The sequence below is a fragment of the Psammomys obesus genome, unplaced genomic scaffold (genome assembly GCF_907164565.1).
Source record: "Psammomys obesus unplaced genomic scaffold, mPsaObe1.curated_primary_1811, whole genome shotgun sequence".
Lineage (NCBI taxonomy): Eukaryota > Metazoa > Chordata > Mammalia > Rodentia > Muridae > Psammomys > Psammomys obesus.
Genome location: NW_026596101.1, coordinates 19,047,224 through 19,069,098, shown reverse-complemented (window position 1 = coordinate 19,069,098; position 21,875 = coordinate 19,047,224). Strand labels below are relative to the sequence as shown.

At 48.9% G+C, this 21,875-nt stretch overlaps 2 protein-coding genes across 6 annotated transcripts in view; one reads left to right on the top strand and one right to left on the bottom strand.

The window, feature by feature from the left end:
• Slc25a26 (solute carrier family 25 member 26) overlaps nucleotides 1–4,309 on the top strand; it is a 94,892-nt gene extending 90,583 nt beyond the window's left edge. For all 4 annotated transcript variants that reach the window (XM_055628411.1, XM_055628410.1, XM_055628409.1 and 1 more), the window contains 2 exons: nucleotides 171–244; nucleotides 3,983–4,309. In XM_055628411.1, coding sequence (XP_055484386.1) covers nucleotides 171–244; nucleotides 3,983–4,100 — 192 coding nt within the window. In that variant the 3' untranslated portion in view covers nucleotides 4,101–4,309. The remainder of the gene's footprint in view (nucleotides 1–170; nucleotides 245–3,982) is intronic.
• A 747-nt stretch (nucleotides 4,310–5,056) lies between these two features.
• The window catches only part of Lrig1 (leucine rich repeats and immunoglobulin like domains 1), a 63,273-nt gene continuing 46,454 nt past the window's right edge, over nucleotides 5,057–21,875 (bottom strand). Inside the window, exons 9-18 of one of the 2 annotated variants that reach the window (XM_055628406.1) lie at nucleotides 20,420–20,491; nucleotides 19,541–19,612; nucleotides 16,617–16,780; nucleotides 11,624–11,944; nucleotides 10,103–10,384; nucleotides 9,205–9,624; nucleotides 8,598–8,723; nucleotides 7,825–7,971; nucleotides 6,632–6,910; nucleotides 5,057–6,536 (exon numbers count right to left, since the gene is read on the bottom strand). In XM_055628406.1, coding sequence (XP_055484381.1) covers nucleotides 6,292–6,536; nucleotides 6,632–6,910; nucleotides 7,825–7,971; nucleotides 8,598–8,723; nucleotides 9,205–9,624; nucleotides 10,103–10,384; nucleotides 11,624–11,944; nucleotides 16,617–16,780; nucleotides 19,541–19,612; nucleotides 20,420–20,491 — 2,128 coding nt within the window. In that variant the 3' untranslated portion in view covers nucleotides 5,057–6,291. The remainder of the gene's footprint in view (nucleotides 6,537–6,631; nucleotides 6,911–7,824; nucleotides 7,972–8,597; nucleotides 8,724–9,204; nucleotides 9,625–10,102; nucleotides 10,385–11,623; nucleotides 11,945–16,616; nucleotides 16,781–19,540; nucleotides 19,613–20,419; nucleotides 20,492–21,875) is intronic. The other variant, XM_055628407.1, reaches the window with a different exon arrangement.

Below are 21,875 nucleotides of genomic sequence, written 5' to 3'. Positions count from 1 at the left end.
CATCAGTTTCTAAGTGAGCTGTGAGAAGGAGCCCCCTCCCAAGGCATTTGTCTCCGGAGGCGAGATTTCCAAGCCAACCCCAGAGTGTGCCTTGAACAGGGTGCGAGGGTGCAGGGAGGCTGCTCAGAACTCCTGGCGGCAACTGCCCTGCCCTTCCTTATCTTCTGCAGGCCGGCTCCAGCACTGCTGTCGGGAACGTGCTCTCGGCCATGCACGGGGTGTGGCGCTCCCAAGGACTAGCCGGGTAAGGACAGAGCCAGCCCTCCGCTGCCTTGCCTCCCCCCCACCTCTTCCTCTGCGCCTGCACGAACACTTCGCCTTTTCTTCTTCTTATGTCCTTATGCTGCATACATAAGACAGCACAGTCAGAGGTACAGCCTGCTACCCACGTGGTTCTTGATCGTGTCCCCCCTGACAGCGGACGACATCAAACGTGTGACCCTCAGTAGTATTTGGGCTGCAGCATTGATGCAAATAAGCCTCCCACTTACACAGCGCAGAACACAAGTGAGTTAGGAGAAAGCATTTGGGATTTGGGTGCTTGTGGCCGCTCTTAGAACCCTTGGCAGCCATGCCTTACAGTGGGCATGTGCTCCGCGCCTGTACGTATTGTTTTGTTGGTGGCTAATTTTGTCACTGTGAAAACATCATGTGCTCACACCCTTGTAATGGTGTCACGTACACATCCGGGGAATATGGATGGCTCCCAGCTGCAAGTACATGGGACTACCCTGAAGTTTATGGGCCGTTGTGACAGCAGTAAATATTTGCATATCTGGAGATACACAAGTAGGATGAGAGGCTGAGGGTGAGAGGTTTTCAGCGCACCAGCATCTTACGGTGCCAGCATGGCGTACGCATTCTGTTTTTCTTTGAAGCGCTCACCAGCTCGTCACTGTGCTGCCTGCTCCACAGTGGTTGACCTCAGCTGGGCATTAGCATTCTGTTACTAGCTAAGCGCCTCACGCTTTTTTTGTTTGTTTGTTTTTTTGGTTTCTTTTTTTTTTTGCATGTGGTGTGCAGGCACTGTGTTTACGACGAGTGTGCTTATAGAGTCCAGTGGTTGGGGTTGTGTGTCTTCCTCAATCACACCCCATCTTACACCTTTGAAACAGTCTCTTACTGAGCGTGACGCTCACCATTTTGGCTCCCGTAGCTGTGTGGTGAGCCTCCAGGATCTACCCATTCCCTGCGCCATGGGTCGTACCTGCACCTGGCTTTTCCGTGGGTGCTGAGGATCTGAGCCTGGGGCAGGCGTGCACAGCGGCACGGCACTGTCCAGCCCCACGTGCTTCCAAATGCCTGGTTCCGAGCAGTGGTTATTCTACATTGTTGGAGCTGTGCCAGCGCCGAGATGTTGAGACAGGGTTTTCTCCGGGCAACCTTCTGGACGTGCTGTGTGGTGTGCACAGCAGCCTCCCTGAGCGCAGGAGGGTGAGCCTGGCACCGGGATAGCTGCTGTAGGAGCAGCACCACTGTCTGCAGCGCTGAGCCCTGCCTGGCCTCAGCCTCTTCCCCAGCCACTGCTGCCCATCCCAGCCCTACGGCCAACTGCACCGCTGACTGCCCTCTTTGTGTAACTCTGGTACTTTAAACTTCAGCTCTCAGATGGTCTGGAGAACATGGCCAGGCTTTGGCCAGGGAGCAGACCCCACGTCTGTTTGAGTTATCCAGCTGGATGACTGAAAGTGGTGCCTGGGTGGCTTCACTGAACGCCAGCCCTGATGGTCTGAGGTATGGATTGGAGCTAGTGGGCAGGACTTAACTCTTGATGTCTCAGAGGACAGAAAAAGCTTGGTATAGCATCTGCAGCGAGTCTGTTGTTCATGGCTGTCACCTTGTGAGAAAATAAGACCATGTCAGCCATTAATTTGGGTACCAATTTGACACTGAACAAAGAAATGGAATGGAGGAGAAATGGGCTGTGAAGCCCATTTGCATCATTTGGGAAGCCTCTTAGGTAAGACGTGACTGGCCCACAGAGGCAGCAGCTGGTGACAGCGGCTTACGACATCAAAAAGGCCAGCTGCCAGATCTCAGTCTTGTTTTAAATTCTGTGGTGACTTAGCTGGGCCTCTGACTTTGGTGTGGTGGAGCCGCGGCCCACTTGCCGGTACTGAGAAAGTGGTGACAAGAAATGGCACGATGGACGGGGCAGTGCCCCGCGATGGCCGCTGGACGCTGCTCAGTAGATGATGCAAGAGCAGCCTTCCCTGTCCAGGTTAAGCAATGCCAGACGAGGGAAAACAAAACAGGCCAAGGAAGTATGTTTGTTCTGACCCGGCCCTAGTGCTGAAAGGCAATTTGGATTGTTGGCTTGTCTTCTGAGTCTCCAGGCTTGGGCTCTGGTCACCTTGTACAGGGCAGCACTGAACAGCGTGTTCCAGGCAGCAGTGACTGAACATATTGCGACTCCAGCCCCTCAAGTGATAGAAGACAGCAAATGAAAACAGTGGCCCCTTTCTGGGCAGGTGGCAGGGTCCACTTCCTCCGTGGGGCAGTGCCAGATAGGGCCACCGCTGTCTGTGCCCCCTGCCCTGCACACCCAGCCTGCCAAGACCGCACACCTCTCAGCAGCCCCCACCAAGGAACCTGATGTCCTCTCAGAGGAGGGGGTCTGGGGGCTTACTGTTGGTTCCCACAGACAAAAGCCATGCTGGAGGGCCTCCTTTAGCCCGGAAGCTACAGGGCATCGTAGCTTGGCCTGGATTGCCCCTTCTTTTGTTTCTTTCTTGAATATGCCCTTTAATGCAGTCACTTACTTTGTTCTGTGCTGCCAGACAGAATGGGGGTTGTGTAGGATGTGGAGGCTGTGTGTCCAGCAGGGACTTCCTGTGAGCTTTCTTAATTAGCCTTCACTTAGCTAGCTTAGCATGAAGATTTTCCTACATCTTTAAAAGACCTGAGCATTGGCATAATAAAACACATGCCCTGTGCCAGTCTCTCCCGTCGTGCGCACACATGAACATCAAACAACCTGTGATAACTGGTTCTCCCCTTCTCCGGGAGTTGGACTGCGGTCATCAGTCTTCCCCCGCCGCTGCAGCCCAAGTTCTGATTTCCTAAGTTTGTCTTTCCGCATACAAAAGCACTTTTCTGGATGACAGGGCTACAGTAGAAGTAAGGTTAGGCTCTCTGTCACCCTGCCAACCCCACCTCCTCTGCAGAAAGCAGTTACTTACAGCCTAGGACATGTCCTGTATCAGCAGCCTGGCAATTATGTGGACTTGTAACCTTTTCCGGTTGGGCTTGCGTCTGTCTTGTCCTCGCCAGCTGCAGGCTATTCCGCTGTTTTTACAGTGCCATCTTGTCTAGCCAGGTGAGGGTCATTAGTAGATTACGTTCTTCAGTAATGTCACAATGGGTATTTGAAGAACTGCTGAGCATCTGGGGAGTGGCTCCCTGCTACCACTTCGGTGCTGACTGGAGTGGGGTGGGACACCTGAGTGTCAGGACTGACACGTGTGAGGTGTCCCCCCTTCATCACAGTCATGTGTCTCTGGTGTCCTTATTTAGAATGACCAAGAAAGAATCCACCAAGATTCATCTCCTTCTGGTAGAATCACATTTGTGGAACTCCAACAGCAAAATGCTCCCAAGGCACAGGACAAGGACGTAGCAGAACTGTTTCAGAACCTGCTTTGTCTCCCTGAACTGAGACCCACAGGCCCCTCAGGAGTCCCACTACCATATACCCCTACCAGCCTCACAGCAGAGTCATCCCTTGTCTCCTTGTTTAGACAGCTCTTGGGACAGTGGTTACTGTGCTAACATGAGTGTTCCCAGGGAGATGGTGCAGCACTCACTCATGCTAGGCTGGGCTCCAGGTTCTCGTGCAGACTTGGGAATGTTACTTAGTGGTCTTCCAAAAGGAAAGAAACACACTGTTAGGTTTCTGTGGGATTTGACAGGTGGGTGCATGGAAGTGAGTGAACTGCGCATCCAGAACATGGCCATTAGCTCAAGTCTTTCCTGTCCCTAGGTTATTTGCAGGTGTCTTCCCACGAATGGCAGCAATCAGCATGGGAGGCTTTATCTTTCTGGGTGCTTACGACCAGACCCGAAGCTTACTGCTACAAGTCGGCAGGAAGAGTCCGTGAGACAGACACCTCATGCCCTTGGAGAAGTGGACTGCTGTGCAGTCCCCGTCTTCTGGAACTAGCTCAGCCAACCAAGCAGCAAAGTGTGGCACCTTGAAGGCTGAGAGAGCAGTGTTGAGTGCAGGCCAAAGCTGCCCCCCAGAAAACTATCCTTCGTGGGACTCAAGGCCAACATCTCAGCCCTCTCAATAAACTCTTGGTAAGGCTGAGGCCAGGCCCTTCCAAGTTCTTGTTTGATCCGCATCCTTCATTTTCTGCTATCTGTTGGAGTCACTAAAAAGCAAGATGGTTACAATTGGAAGCCAGTGACCAGACTGGGAAAAGGAAGGAGGCTTGGGGCAAGAACTGAGCGTGTGGGTGTTTCTCCCCTGGGCTAATTCCTATTGTGTGAGATTACAGCTTTGTTTAAAAAGCATGGGCTGCAGGTGCATAGCATGCATTCTTTCTGGGAAGGAGGCTGCTGTTTTTAATTACCCTTGTAGTTCTCCTATGAAAACACATGATTATATTATTTGACAGCAAAGTACCCCAAATCCCTGTAGTATGTGATGGACAGCAGACAGCTGTGGTGCCAGTGAGCGGGTGGGCCCAAGTTACTTTAGTCAGGAACATGGCTGAGGGAAGCAAAGGCCCATGACCACCACCATCCTCCCTGGAGGCCAGCAAGGGCTGCTCCTTTGTCCTTATAGTGTATGCCAGCAACACTGGCTGGAGGAGGTGGGAGGGTCAGCATATTTGGGGAGCATAAGGCTTGACTAACCAGCTCCAGGTGGAAAAAAAAAAAAGGTGAATTATCTGAGGAATGTAATACCACTGTGTCTTCCTGGGGTAACAGTATGTAGTCTATGATACTTTGTCTAAGAATTCCCATTTTTGGGGAATAACATTATTAAAAGCAGAATAGCTGCATTTATAAGAACAATGACCATAGCACACACTTAGTATTTATAAATGAACCTTTATTAAAGACACTTTAATGCCATTTGTTAGACACTTCAATATCTTACATGTTTTCAATGTACACTGTACCAAAATTTCTATAAATAAATAACTCTGTACATAAAAAGTAATACTTCCTCTTTCACATTGCCTCTCAGAAGCAGCAAATTCACATATTTTGTGGAAGTAACATTAATCAGCCAACCGTGGAGAATAAGCGTCTCAATGTGCTTACCCTGGGACACAGCGATTCCCTGTGACGGCGCTTCCCTTCCGCTTTCAGGGGTTTTAAGGACCGAGTTTGTTTCCATGTAGGTTTTTCTGAATTACACATTGGCACTCACAAGATGGTTAGCAACAGGGCCCCAAAGTGCAAATACACCAAGGTCTAGGACTGTAATCTCGTGCGGGCCAAGCCTAGTTTCGCTGTGCAAGGGAACGGTGTGGACAGGCCTGCTCAGCAGAAATGAGCTGGCTCTGGAAGCAAACCTCCTCTTCTCCTCCACTGCAATGCTGTGCTGGCAGAACTAAACCTCACTATTGGAAAATCCACAGGTACCAACACTGGTAGCCTCTGCCTTAATAAGCGTCAACCAATCATTGAAGAAGACAAGACATTTGCTTTTACCAAGTGAGTTACAAAGAAAGACGGAATTAATTGTTCTGAGCCATTGTTTTCTGTGGCTCAACAGCCCCCACTCTTCCTCAAAGATAGACCCTGAACCTAGAAGAAAGGCAAGTGACATGTGCACCCTGCTCTGCTGTGAGGCTGCCAGCACCAAGACTGCGTCGGTGTGGCCAGTGCACTTGAATCTGCCTACTAAGTGAGCACACAGCCAAAATGCCCTCCTCCGTAACCACCAGCCACAGCCAATGTGCTATGACCTGAATTCCAGCTGTGCATTAAGGCACCAGAGCTATTCCTGACCCTCTCCAAAGTTAGACAGCAACCTAATGTGAAAATATCACCCAAAGCAGGACCCATGCGATAAGCATTAAAATAGTCTCTGTAAAAGATATATAATATATATGAAATCTCTGAAAACTCTTATGTACAGTGGTATCAAATACTTTTTCTGCCTTTTGTACACAGTCTCTTGCATTTCTGTGCTCCAGATGCCAAGTCCTTTAGCCGACTGATGCTCCACACGGAAGTGAAAACTCTCCAGGTGATGTCTGGATACCACTTCCCACAGCCTCTCCTACCTCTTCCCTGTAGCGACTGCTTTAAAAGAGCTGAGGTAGATGAAGCCTAGCTTTTCGGTGCCAGTAGCAATGGTCCCCTCCGTTTGCCAGTGATCTGTCCTTTCAGTGGCACAGAGTCAGGGCTAGAGTCACAGGTCTTGGGGAGGTGGTCACTGGAAACAAGCAAGTGCTGGGCTTCAGTAGACATGGCATCTTCCGTGAGCTCTGGGCTGCCTGAAGTCAATGGAAGAGAAGGCTTTCGGCCTATGGAGTCTGGCTCATGTAACTTCGCAAAAGTCCAAGAGGAAGCTCCTGTTAAAAAAACAAAAGGAGGTATGTCAGCCTGTGCATCCTCACCCCGTAAGGGCTCCCAGACCCACCACTGACTCCTCTAACACAGCACTCACCTTTGCCATCTGTGGACGCCGCCTTGTTCTTCACGGATGGCAGTACTCTGTCATGGTTACTCGGATAAGGGGACCCCCCAGAGTGGGCATGAGACCCATCAGCAGTCCCGCTGTAAGGACGGTGTGGAGAATATTCTCCGTCATGCCTCAGCTCTTGGCTGCTTGCTGTACCTGGTTGCCCAGTGTCTCTGGACACAGGCTGCGGGTGGAAGGCTTGTTCCTTGGACTGACAGTCCGTGTCAGTATTGTAATCACTGCATACAGCAGAGCCACTGTGTGCTGAATAAAGAACAGAGTCAGAGGTCATTTGGAGCTACGGCCCAAGTCCCCACTCCCTCTCAGAGGCCCAACTGGAAGGCCCTGTTCACTGCCTTTGTGACCACCCCGCGCCTTCCTGGAGCAATGGGAGGGAGTGGCCCACGCCATATCCTGGTCTTCTATCTGTAAGTGTCCACATGAAATTAATTTAGAAAGCACACTCTGAACACAGGAAAAGTGAATGAAGGAGAAAGGAAAGGGAAAGTTTGCATTAGGCATCGCACAGAAATGAATCTTCTGAACAACTAGACATTAAGCCTTCCAGAGTCCTGGCAGCAGGGCTGGGGAGATGGCTCAGTCTGTAAAGTGCTTGCCGAGCACAAAGATCAGCGTTCAGGTCCCCGGTGCTCTTGAAATGCCAGGCAGGGGTGGTGGCCCACCTATGAGTCAAGGGCCTGAGAAGCAGAGGCAGGAAATCCTGGGGCAAGCTGTCTGGCTGGAAGAGCCGGAGCTCTGGGCTTAAGTGAGAGACCCTGCTCAGTATGTAAGGCAGGGAATGTCTGAGGAACACATCAACTTCTGGCCTCCAACCTAAGCACCTTACTGCTTAATAATCCTAGCATCTCAGAGGGCAGGGACAGCCTGGTCTACAAAGTGAAACATTGTCTGGACAAGACAAAACAGTCCTGGTGCAAGGGTGAGCCTTGCCCTGAAAGTTCCTTATAATTTTAAGAAAACTCAGACTTCGGCTTCCCACATAGTAATAATGGATTACCTAAGAGACACAAACTCTGAAATCAAAGGAAGCCAAAGCTTCCTGTTTGTAGGCTGAGCACACTTCAGAGGCAACCAGTGATGTGCTAGTCCTAATTTACTAAGACAACCTGATTGCAGTGTCAAAAACAATTGCTTCCCTTGATCACAGCGTCCCCTACCTGCTGTATGTGGAACAGTTGTCCTGTCGGCCTTCTCTGTCACTTTCCAGGGCTCTCTAGTGTATCCAACACACGGCTTGGGCTGCCTGCATGTAACGCTGTGAACATCTACCTCTGGGAAGAGGCCCGAGTCTCTCAGACACACACCTGGAATGGAGCCCTTACAGTTCAGAGGCTGCTTAGACCTCCCAGCCTAGTGTCAGACCGCAGCTCTTTCCCAGCACCCATCCCTTCGCATCCATCCGGGACTGGATCCTATGCTCCTCAGAGACGCCCCGATCCCAGGATGGCCAAGTCCCTTCTGGAAAATGGTGCCATGTGTGCACATCACCTGTGTGCCTTGTCTGATAGACCTTAAGTCCTCTGTATTCACAGTACCCAGCAACAATGTAAAGTCTCCATACATAAGCAGTATAGACCAGTTTTTCTTTCCAGGGTATTTTCAGTCTGTGGTTGATTGACACACCACATGTAAAGCACCCACAGTCCTATAAAGCAGGGCGATGGTTTGGGGACCTGGACTGTCCTTTGTATCCATTCTCCCTGGCAGCCCTGCCCTGACCAGAAGAAACAGTGCTAAGCCTGATGCAGGGACTTTCTGGAGGACCAGATGTTAAAACCATAGAACTTGCACAAACCAGATGCAGAGCAAAACAGCTGTCTGTTAAAGACCTGGTTCCTGATATGTGACCCAGGTCCCCAGCCTCCCCCAGGGAGGAGGCAAAGCTACGTCCAGCACTGGGAGCACGGTCGGATCAGACTGCCTCACTTACCATTGCTTTCAACGTGCCCATTGGCCTGATGACCACCTTCAGTCCTGACCACAGTTTCCTGCCGGTCAGAAAGGGTTCCCTGAGAGGAGAGGTAGCTTGGAACATCTGGAGGCACGATGGTTTCATCTAAAAGGAGACAAGACAATGAAATGATGGGGCTGCCACAGCAACAGACTCAGATACTGTGCACCATCACAAGGTCACTCCACAGTGGTCCAAAAGCTGTGCAGCTCAGCAGCCGCTGATTAACCTTCTTGACACCCTGTGTAAAGTCAAGGCACTCAGACGCCTGACTCCACAAGGAAAAAAAGCAAAGAAATACGGGCCTAACCGAAGCACAAGACTGAGAGCTTGGGAACAATCCAATTCATGACCATAGCCAGGAGGCCCCAGTGCCTGTGAATCACCATGGAGAGCAGACACTGCAGAGGCCAGCAGGACTTGTGTTTGAGAGCGTTCTCGTGTCCCGTTTTGTTCTTCAGAATGCATGTGCTATGAGGGGACCAAAGCCTCAAATCCACAGACAGTCCACAGCCCTAAAGCCCCAGGCCTGGTGTCACCCGCCTCAGACGGCAGCAGTGTCTCGCGCACAGTCCCTGCTGCTGACCTGTGTTGGTGACACTGTACTCCTCACTCCTCTTCCTGGTCTGGTGGATGATGCATACCCACACCAGCGAGGTAAGGACGATGCTGCACACCACAGCAATGGTGAAGATGCCGGCGGTGGTCCCGTCCTTCCGGCAGCCAGGGGTGGGCAGAATGCTCAGCTGGCTGTGTGCTCGCTCGGTGCCCAGGGGATTAGACATCTCGCAGGTGTACCGGCCCGCATCCTCCACCACCACATTCTGAACAACCAGCAGCTGGTTGCCTGGCGTGAAGTGGTGTCGCTCAGTGAGGCTCAGTGGGCGACCGCCCTTAAGCCAGGTGATGCGGGGGGCGGGACTGCCATTTGCTTTGCACTGAAGGGCCACTGTTTCTCCTACAGTTACCACTCGGTCTTCCAAAGGCACTGCCAAGGACGGGGTTTCTGCAGGAAGGCAGTGGACATTGCATATTTAGTCTATGGGTCTTGCTTGCAGGAAGTCTAGTTGTTTTCTAGACAGGAGACAATCTCATGTCGCAGTGAAATGCTATCTGAGATCCAACCTTTTCAGAAAGCCTAACATGACTAAATCATTGCCATTCTAGGAATGGCCTCAACAGAGCCCTACCTTGTCCCACACTGTCCTATTACAGACCTGTGTCACTATTCCTGAGCAAGACCACATACACACACACCCCATACACACACAGGGGAGTCTTACACAGCCTAGCAAAGAGCCGAGTTCCCTCAAGACTGAATTCATTGCCCATTGTCTCTTATGAGCCAAAACCATTTGCTTAAAAGAAGCCCTGAATTTCAGACTAAGTAGAGTCTATCACAATTACTCCAGAAAGCAGCTACCTACAATCCTTGAGTTTTTTCCCCACTCCCACCTCACCCCGCCACACTGTCAGTAGCAGACCTAGGACAGTCAGGGTGGCATTCGCTGAAACAGAGCCAGCTGAGTTCTGGGCAGTACAGCTGTAGACGCCCATGTCGTCTGTCTTTACGTCCGTGATGAAGAACACATCGTCATCTGGCATGACGTGCATACGTCGCTCACGAGCCGCAGGGAAATCAGTGCCTCCATCCTTCTGCCAGGCAATCTGGGGGTTCGGGTGGCCCGTGGCAGCACACTCGAGACGGGCTGTGGTGCCAGTCCGGATGGCAATGTCATAGGGTATTTTGGTGAATGAGGGCAACACTGGGGGAAAAGTACAGGTGATGCTGTGTGTGATGGCTGCATACAAAGGAGACACCTAGTAGATCCCGACTATACCCAGACCTCAGCTCACTGTTCCTTTACCCTTCCCACCCAGCGTCTCCCGTCACAGGCACAGTGCTGCACCATTACTCCAAACGCCTTCCTACTGCTGTAGGCTGGAGCTGCCCACTCGGGGTCAGGCCTCCTAAGCCTCCCCAATGGTTACTATGTAGAGACCCTCCCAACGCAGAGGGCTGGTGCTGACCTTCTGGAGAGAGCTGGGCAACAGAACAGCTGCTATTAGGGAAAAGCTGCATGCCGGCACCAATGGGCTTGCTCACCCCTCTTGAGAAACCCACTGTGGGTGGGGCCTGTGGGGCCACATTATCCGCCACACCTAGCAAAAATATGCGGTCCACTAGCTGTGTAGCTTTAATATCAGTGCTGACACTGGGCAGTATTCAGACTTGATGTCCAAACCACTGTGGTGGAGTCTAACAGCTACTTCAGTCTCCAAGAAACACTCTGGCCTCTTTCAGGCCAGCCCAGACAGCCTGCCCAGCTGTGGCAAAACATCTATTTTGTGGTACTGTGCATAGCTGGGAGCACGGGGGAGGGGGTGCTCCAGGCCACCCACAGCCAGTTCATCAGCCTGGTGTGGAAGACTTACCTATTCATGCTGTCCTCACCCCTCAACACACCACATCAAAAAGTGGTCCAGAGGACCTTGGCTTGTCACGGCCTCCCTGCACACTGGATTGTCAAGCCACGGGCTCAGCCCACACCTGCTGTCCACAGCCCCTAGAGCAGCAGTTCTCAACCTGTGATGCATGAACCCTTTGGCAAACCTCTATCTCCAAAAATAGTTACATCATGACTCATAAGAGTAGAAAATTACAGTTATGAAGTATTAATGAAAATCATTTTCTGGCTGGGGTCACTACCACATGAGAAATTGTATTAAAGGGTCACAGCATTAGGAAGGTTGAGAGCCCCTGCTCTAGAGGGGTGCTCTGGTCCCAAGCTGCCTTAATTCCACAATGCCACTTAATATAACGACACTTTAAAAAAAAAAATCATCCATCCAAAACCTAATGGGATGATTCAACCTGTAAAACTTGGTCTGGGACAAACCTAGGGAACAGTACAAAGAAATGCACCCCATAGCAGCGTGTCTTGGACAATCAAGAGTGGAGTTTGTGCGACTCAGCTTGAGAAGCACAGGTGCCGTTTTCTTACCGTTGACAGTGAGCCTGGCCTTGTCAGAGTACGTGGAGCCGAAGTGGTTTGTGATGACACACTGGTAGCGGCCCTCGTGGCCAAATGTGACGTGCCGGAGGTGCAAGATAGTGGTGTACTCCATCACCTCGCCATCCTGTGCGCGGACATGTGCAAAGTTCTCCATGTCTGCATTGGCCAGGACCTCATTGTCCTTCTTCCAGGCAAAGGTCATTGGGGAGCTGCTGCTGCTGGCAGCAGAGCATGTGAAACGGATGTCCTTGCCCACCACAGCCATGGTCGTCTTGGGCTGGGTGATGATCTGTGGCTTTGGAAAGTCATCTGGGGAGAGAACCAACTGTGAGTCACCCTACTCGATGTGAACGCTGGCTACCTCTCAAGCCAACAGGGAGCTGGCTCAGTTCTGGGCACGATGCCAGTGCAGTCAGTTCCACCAGACGGGGGGAGAGCTGTGCCATGGCTCTCAGCCTCATTGCCTCCTGGGTTAGAAATAAAACCTTGACTCTTCAACTCATCCAACCAGCCTAGGGTTTCCTTCCTACGACTATGCCAGCTTGGCCCACTTAAAAAAATCCACAGGCACCATCAGTCATACTTACAGGCCTAATTCCCAAAGGACTGGAATCAGGGGAGGACTCAGGCCCACACTACTGTTATCACAGGTAAAATGCCACGAATTGGCAAATACAAGATTTTTAAGATTTGTGGAAACCTTTATGTTTAATAACAATATGGTTTGATTCAAGAAAAACGCCACGTTTCAGTATAGAAAGTGATCAGTGCAGTGTTTCATATATCCAAGTCTCATTCTCTGTCCTCCTTGAAACCCAGCAGCTAGCAACGGGTAAGTGCCAGCTTCCTCAGCAGCCCCACAGATAACTATTAGTGTCTGGCAGCAGCCGTCAACCCCAAAAGCTTGCGGGGGCCTGCAGGGCAGAAGAAGCCCCATTGCTAAGAAAGTGGTGGCCTGGTCAAGCACCACTGTCTAACCCCTCGGCTGCTCTGGTGAGCAGCCCAGCCCACCATCCAGGCAGCTGGTGAGGCAGCTCTTAAAGACAGTCAGATGAAGACGAAACCAGTAACGGGAATTAAAACTTTCAGTAGATTCCTAAGAATTTAGGCTACATAGGGATACAGAGTTCTGCAAGCACCAAGGGAAGGCTTGAAGGGTTTCTAATTTCTTGTGACTGGTCTTGTGACCTGCACAACCAGAAAATGATGGCAAAACACAGCACCTACAGGAATCCTGGGTAAAGGGTGGGAGACTCAGGAAGGATGTTTATATCTAGTTGTTAGCTAATCCCTAAAACAAGCAGAAACCCGAGGGCTGTGCAGAGCAGGTTGGATGGCACATGCCCAGGAGACAGCCTTACAAACAGTCCAGAAGGGCAGTATGCAGGGAATCTAGCCCCACATTGGTCATAGTGTGATGTTTGTTGCCCACTTTCAACAAAAAAAGTAGGAAACATACAGATAAGAAAATGGTAGTTTTGTATCTTACTATAAAAAGAAATAGTCCAAGAATTAAGGGAATCATATGTAATAACTAAAGACCATGAATACCTTAAGAAAGAGACATAAAAAGGAACCAAATGTAGTTTTAAAGTAGAATAAATGAAATAAAAAAAAAAATCACTTAGAGGGGCCTGATAGCAGAACTCAGCTGGAAGTGGAGTCTGAATTTGAGAGAGGTCAATGGAGATTATCTACTGCAAGAAACAGTGAAAAAGAAGACGAAGACTGATAGCTGGCAGAGGCCTCTGCCACCACATCAAGAGGTATGGCAACATGCAGACAACTAGAGACCACCGTGACAACGAAAAACATTTTCAGAGAAATGGGCTCAAGCTTACTAAATCTGTTGAAAAAGAGGCATCCCACGTTCAGTGACTACAAGTAGAACAAACTGGAGAACTACATTCTGAAGCACCATGCTCAACCTATTAATACCAAAACAGCCCAGGATCAACTCTTTATATTAGAGCCTCTGAAGCACAAGCAACTGACTTCTCATCAGAAATCAGGAGGCTAGAAGACAGTACAAATGTATATCCAAAGTCCTTACGCCAAAATTATCAACTAAAATCTCCATGTCCAGCAAAAATACCTTTCAAAGTCAAGGGAATAGTGTAAACATTTTCACTTTTTAAAAAAATATAAGAAAGGGTCCAGTAGAGAATCATGTATCCAAGGGAAGACTAAACCCATACACCAAACACAAACATCATAAAGGAAATTACCCAGGTAAGTGTAAAATATCAATACAGGCTGGTCAGCCTAGTACAACTGGTAAGCCCTAGGTGCCAGCGAGAGATTCTTCTCAAAACACAAGGTCCTGAGGTCCTGAGGATGACATCAGGGATTGACCTCTTGCCTCCTCATGCATGCATACAAAAGAAAAATTAAAAAAAAAGATATATATATATATATATATATATATATATAATATATTTAGCCAGAATATATCAGCACAGTTGTTGGATTCAAAAATCATACAAACTTTGATAGCATTTCCATACATGGCATTCCAGTTTCTGTCACATTCAACTGCATCTCTCTTTCTATGTAAGAGTGACAATAAGCTATAAAATAAGACTGAAAGAAATAACAGGAAAAGTAAGCAAGTAAACGAGAAGCTACCAAGTAGCAGCATGGATCAGGGAAACAGAGCAGTTGGACGGCAGTACACCCCAGGTTAATCTAGTCAGTAATGCCAAGATCTTAGTTTACTGCAGAAGTCAACAGGTTGCCTGACATTTTATAGCAAGATGGCAAGAGATCCAAAATTTTTATTTTTGTTGCCCACTTTTCAACAATAAAAGTAGAAAATGTACAGATAAGAAAATGGCAGGCAGTAGAAACGATCTGAGGGACCCTAGATCCTAAACCTTTTGTATCTTACTACAAAATTAGTCAAAGAACTAAGGGCACCAAATGTAACAGTCAAAATAATCTTGACAAAGGGAGTCTCTGAAGTTCTAAATTTCTTAGGAGGAAGCACAGGAGCAAAGAATTATGACCTTGTGTGAGGCTTTAGTTCTTAAAAATGACACTGACAGCACAAATAAGTGAGAACTCAGACCAGTAGCTAGGACTTTTGCACGTCAGCTGTCAAGAAAATGAAAGAAGCTCCCAAAGTGGGACATAGTGGCAAATCATTTGCATGATTAGCGTTTACTATCTGGAATGTAAAAAAACAGTTACTGCTAAAGAGCAGGGAGACAAGATCTGGACAGATTACTTGGATGGCTAGCTCTGCAGGGATGCATTCTACTGCAACTACATCACAGGGAGAACAAGTGTTACTATGCAAATCAGACATATTGCCAGTGGGTGGATGGAGTCATGAAGCACTTCGGTAAAACAGCAATTCCTTAAACAGTTAACAGATTCAACAATTCTATTCTAGGTATAAACCCCAAAGAAATACATCAAAACCTCTGTGTGACTGAGTGCAGCACAGAAGATGCAGAGAGTAATGGCAACCTAATGCCCAATATCTGGTGACAAATAAATGAAATGTATATCCATACAACAGGAGGCCATTTTGCCACTAAGTGAGCTCATGGTACAAACTGTGCTCTGGGGTGTAGCTCAGGTAGAATGCTCCCCAAGTGTGGCTGAATTCAAACCCCAGCACCACCCAGAAAGAACCAAGGACTCAGTTACAACTTCCAGGAGGAGCGAGCTATACTTTTGTATAGTCCTATTTACGTCAACTGCCTCGAACAGAGTCAAGATACAACTGGACTGGTACCTTCAAAGGATCTGGAGATGGAGAGTGGGACTTGGGACTGAGGCAATTCAAAAAATGTTGAGGTTGGTCTAATGCTAATTACTGACCCTCAAGATCTGGTTAGTGCCTGCTGGATACCCAACCTTGTTTGTGTAAATGTGCCTAAAACATTATACCTGATTGGTCCATTACATGGTCTGTACCTAGGGAGGACAGAGGGAGGAAGCCACAGACTAACTTCAGAAAGCCCAACAAGTTAATGGCTGTGGAGTGAGCACTGGCCTCATGCTGTGGCCTGCTTTTCAGTGACTGCACAACACTGGATTCCACCCAGGGAGCCAAAGCACTGAGAGCCTGCCCTGGGAACTCATGTGTTGGGAGGTGGAGGATGAGTAGATCAGGGGATACCTGTCTCACCGCCAGCACGCATCATTCAAAAGAAAAAATGTTGAACAAGTGGCCCCAGGACACCCCTGCAGCTAGATGGGGTCATACTAGCACTGTCCAGGAGGAGATTCTGAAGCTCAGTGAGGCCAGAGGGAACTGCTGACAGAGGCTCATACATCCCCACTCCTGCTCAGAGCAACAGATCTCAACAGTCTTCTCATTCTTGGATTCCATCTTGGCTGTGAGGCTACGTTAGTCCTGCCGGAGCTGGCCCAAGTGTGTGTTTCAGCTATTCAGCATTTTCTGTGTTCTTTATAACTAAACTTGGGCCCTGCCTACCCCTGGTCAAAAACATGGTGAGAGCTATGTTAACAATCTCAAGGAAGACTCTCAGCAGTGCACATTTCAGTGGTTTGGACAAATAGCCAAGAGTGCACGTCAACATCAAGGAATTATTTTTACTACAGTGGCTGTTCTCCTGAGACCTGGTCTTCCTGTGTTTAACCTCTCATTCTTAGAGCTGGAAAGAAACACACATTGAAACCCCATCCTCATGCACTGTGTAAATTCACGGCCAAACCTGGGCACCAGAACCCTTCTGAAAAGACCAGAACTATCTCACTGTAACCAATTATTTAGATTTGTAGCTGAACCTACTCCCTTCTAATTAAATACATGTACTCCAAGAACCACAGAATGAGGCACCGTACAGTAAATACATGTGGTTTCCATGGGAAATAAGTTGCACCCAGCAGCTCATCTGTAATCATGGACTACATTAACTAGGATCACACAAACACGTCTCACAATGAGAAGTTCCTCTCTGCTCTTCATCAAAAAAAGAAAAAAAAATCTCAAAGATAATCTTACCACACACAAAACTCTCCGGCAGCACTGAGAAAATGCTCTGGCCCTTCAGTGACTCTGGATGGGCACAGGCGGCTGTCACAAAGGCCTGTAGCATCCTGCTCACTAGCCATGGGGGCAGCCACTTGAGCTGGCAGTCACACAGGAAGCTCTCGCTGCTGATGTAGCTGAAAGAGAACCAAGAGATGGACAGTTAACATGTGCCCATAAGGGAGGGTTCTTCAGAAAACATCACAGCCAGACAGCTTAGGAGCCAGGATGTCAAGCTCCAAACGCAATGCCTTGCCTCATGGCTTCCTCCAGGGACCAGGAACAGCTCATGCAACCTCCCTGCAGATTCCAATGGAGTACGGCTTCCCGAGATGTGGAACCCAAGATGCTGCATGTCAAACACGCCCCCAAGAGATACTGAGAATGCTGGTCTGAGGACCACACCTAGAGCAGCAGTGGTTTTAGCCACATTCTCAGGCAGTCAAAGCTCCTATCACCTCGTGGATGCCTTCTAACCTGTTGTGGCCTTGGATACAGCCCGTATGTGAAGGATCTACTCAACCACTGGCTCTCTACATTCTGATAAGTAATGTGGAATGTCCAACAGACTATCTAAATTCAGCAACAAAGCCCAAGAAACCTTTGCCAGCGGCTGTTTTCTTTTTCTGTGGGAAACTGTGAATGTTTTAATGTGTGAATTCAAGCCTCCCCGGCACCCGCCTTTGTCTTGCCTGTGTCTACCTTCTCACCAGCATTACTGAGGAGGGCAGAATTCGGCTCTGAGACAGTGCTAGCGAGTTAACTGCCACAGCCTAGCAGGCATGAGAACACTCAACTTTGGTTTTGTGAGGCTCCAACCAAAACAGAGAACATTTTCCTTTCCACTTTCCAGCAGCTGAGGTTATACTTCCAAAAAGAGCTCAGAATGGCCACCTGAGCTCCTTCTCCAAGGGTCATTCAGGTAAGTCACCCAGACTCTGGCTGCCCTGATCCTGAAAGACCTGGAGTCATGGTTAAAGAGTGACTCTCGCCCAGTGAAGGACGAGAACAAGAAAGCAAATGTGTGGGCTTCCCGCCGTGGACTTCCTGTGGTGCGTGGTGACAAAGGGCACTTGTGTGTTCAGACATTTCAAGCACGTCCTCCTCCCACACCAACAAATGAACTAGCTTTCTGTTGTCTCTCTCCTGATCTCTAATAAACATGGAGGTGTCAAACTCCTGAAGAGCAGGGAAGGATGAACACTAACACACACTGACAGCACAAAGCAAACCCCTCTTTCCTCCTCCTCACCCTTCCTTCAGCCTCTTCAAATCACTTTAGGAAATAACCTTTCCCCAAACTCAACTAATTTATCTCAAAGCATGAAAACAGGGATGCCGGTCCCTCTTAGACAGCAGTACCATTATGAGGTTTTACATTTTCATTTGAGGGGTAGATAGCATTCTGCTGAGAGGTGTCTGAGGGCTGTCCTGTTGAGCTACTATGGTGGCAGAAGGCCATTCACCCCACCCATGAGAAAGCACATGGGTGCGATTCTTACACCGCACAAGGAGGCAAGTGTGGCCGGAATGAGCACCATGTGGTGGCCAGCTGTGTCAGGCCAAGTGAAGGGCCAGCAGGGCCTCCACCGTCAGAACCACTCCCCCATGCCCTCATCAAAAGGACACTTGTGTGTGGCAGAGCAAAACAGACAGGAAAGGACCTAGGGAACCATGCCACTGCATTGCTGGGAGACCGGGCAGGGAGATATTTAAATTTTAGCCATATGAAAAACTGGGGAAATGAATCTTACTTCAACCTTTGAGCAAATGTATACAGAGAGAATCAGGCATTGTACCACATTCGGCGTATCTGCTGAGTTTAGCAATAAGATCTCCAGTGAAGCTCACCTCAGGGAAGAGGCCAGGCTAGACACAGCAAAACCATGGGCACCAGAAATGGGAAGGTTTTCCTCCGTGGTAAGTATGAGGTGTGGAGAACACAGGGAACAACAGGAGCCAGACCCCAGGGAGAACACTAGATCCATAGCTAAAAGGCAAAGGCCAGGCTGGCTAGATGGTAGCACCATGGGGTGCCTAGGCCCTGCAGATTCCAGTCTTTTCTTCACTCAGGCAAAACTCCTCGGCCACCACTAATGGGCAGTGTTTTATGTGGCTTGTGCCTCCAACCAGTGCAGTTCTTCACTGGCTTACAGTGTGCATTTTCACGGTTCCAACAACTCAAGGTGCGTTTCTAGCCATTGCTTATGGAAATTTACTCAAAGACTGACTAAAGAAATAGAGTAACTGCTGTGATCTGATGGAGAAGAAAAAGTGAACCTCTTTCTGCCATCAGAAGACTGGGCCCAAGGCCAGTCATGCTTTGAGAACATACAACAGTTAAAGGGAGACCAGGCAAGAGACCCAAGCTGGGCCTCCAGAATCAGGCCACAGACATCTCGTCAGCCTAACAGACTCCTTCAGGAAACCCCTCTCAAAGACAAAGTCAAACCTAAAGAATCAAAACTAGTCTACTTAAAAGGTGATGCTCCCATTTATAGAGAGACTTTGTCTTACATATCAGAAGAGCACTTAGCAGACTCTGGCCTGCAGGCCACCGTCTGTTTCTGTTGGTATAGATTTAGCAGCACACAGTTATGCCCATTTGTGTATTATTGCTGCTGTCTGCTGTAATCACACATTTGAGTTGTCATGACCCAGGCCCTATGACCCAAAAAGTCCAAAATGTTCACTATGTCAGCATTTCAGAAAGAATTTGCCACCCCCATCCAGAGTTAAGCCCCATGAGGCATTTTTCTTTTCAAGACAACTTATATCTAACCTATATATGATCACAGTTATTACATAAAGTGAGCACAATGCAATCACAGGTCTTGCTTATTCTCAAAGTCTCCTGTCAATCAGGCCAGTCAGGCCATGGATTCCTGGGTACTCACAGCTCTTTAAGGTTCTTCATCTTTGCAAAGGCATCAAACTGGACAGACCTGATTGCATTATCTCCAAGGTTCCTGAAACAGAACATAATAATTTGTGCATAAAATCATTGCACGTCTCAAGTGTGTAGCCAAGTGAGGACACTTGGGGATTTTCCAGGCCAGCCTTGATTCACAGATGACCCACAGGTGCTAGCCATACCCCGTGTGCCAGATCCATTGTGGGTGGCTCTCTGCTATCATGTTGATGCAAGCGCACAGAATGACTTGGGAGCCAAGCCAACCATAAAAGTAGCCTTGAAGCTAGGTGGAAATCTGGGGGAAAATTTTACCGAGCAGAATAAAGGCTTATCTTGATTCAAAAAAGAATAAAACTTAGGAGCCGGGTACTGGAGGCATCTGCTCCCAACAACAGTGTAAACATCTAAAGACTAGTGCTGTCTACTTGGTTCCAATGTCCCATAGGCAAGGACTCCAGTAGAAAAGCTCCTAGCATGTACTAGGAATGCCTGAGCTCCTAACGTGGGAGGGGCGTTGCCTGGCTCTGCCAGGATAAGGCATCCATTTGGAAGCGGTGAGAGCTCGGGAGTCTTGAAGGAGCCTGCTGCAGAGTACTGTAGCCCAGCACGTGGGAGGAAGGTATTTGTCCAAACCCTAACTACATTCATTGGGAGCACACCAGTAGACTGTGTGCTCTGAGTGTCCCCGGCACAGACAAAGTAAAGGGCAGAATTGAAGCTGACTTATGATGAGAAGGAAGCAGATGGTGTTTGCAAACAGCCTGTTTCTCAGTTTACAGAGAAGTGATTAAACTGCTTGCAGACTTGCCTCACAGCCATGTTTAGCAGGCCTGTTATGGGCAGGGTCTGGCGGGGTACTTACAGGTGTTCCAGGCCTTCCAGCCCTGAGAATGCTCTCTTAGCCACAGATTTGATCTTGTTTCCAAACAGAGTTCTGTAGTTTCCAACCATCCAGGCCCAAGGAAGGTAGGACAGGGGACCAAGGAGCATGAGGAAGAAGAAAACACACAATTAGGGCAGTTGCTACCTGACAAGCATCTGAGAGAGGCAGGTGCAGCGATGCCCTGTAATGGGGTTCAAGGGCCTGAGTACACAGGCCATCCTACTCTGAAATAAAATACCTCTAGCTCTACTACAGTTTCATGGTGATGAAAGGCTGGAATTGCATGTTCCACCCAGTCTCAAGAGGCCCCTTGTAGTGTCAAGCAGAAATCACTATGGCCAGGCCATGCTGTCTGTCCTGGGATCACCCAAGGGGGAAGGGACCTTGTTAAGGTAGTGGCCTTTCAGGAAAAATTGGCCTGTTAGCGTTTTAATGAGAGGAAGCAGAGTAAGAAGGCAGTGTGAACTGGGACTAAAATCTACCATCTACTTCTCTGTACCACACTGAGAACAGGAAGATGCGTATCCATCAAGATGACCCCATAACTCTTTCCATCTGTCATGCCCTACAGTGGCCAGCATGCAGCTTTCATGGTATCTACCCTGGCTCTCAGGGCCTGGAGAAGAGGCTCTGCACTATGGCTTCTTGAGCAAGAGCTCAGAATTTACATGCAGTAGGCCAGAAGTTCATTAAATCCCAGATATCTGGGGTGCCACAGTCAACCTTCAAGGTAACTCAAGTCTGTACCAGTAAGCCTTCGAGCATGGGACAGGACTTTTGCAGTTTTAACCCTGTCCTTAGCAGTGAGTATTCAGTTATACATGCAGGAAAGGCTGTCCACTGAGTATGATGCTCAGAGCTCCCATCCAAGGAAGACCCTAGAATGTTCCTTTCTTTGTTGAGGACTGTGATGAAGCATAGCAAAGGTACACGCTGACTCAATGCAGAAATGTGTCTTTTAGGACAAACAAAAGTGATGCTTCCCATCAGCTCCGCCCCTTCAATTTTAATGTTTTCCAGGGTTTTCTAACAGGCATGCTAAGCAGGCCAGATGCCTGGGAAATGTCAGAATCAGCAAGTCCAGGCAGCAGTGGACAAGTGGACAGGGGAGAAAGCCTCTGAACAATGCTAGTCTGGCTCACCTCTTCCCAAGAGAGGAATTTCCTGTTGAGGATCCCAGCAAGAAGCAGGGATAAGATCTGGACTAGAGGCTGTCTTCCACCTCTGTGAGACTGAGACCCACTAGCAAAGACAGGGGCTAGCCTGCTGCTGTTGGAAACTAACGAAGGTGATGCCTGGAGAACCGAAGCTGCACCATGGCCTACTCATCACCCACCAAATGGCCTCAGCTTCAAGCTGACAGTAAAGGCTCTGAAGGACAGCACAGGGTGAAAACAGGGCTGGCCTACAGGACCACTGCCTCATATCCCAGAAC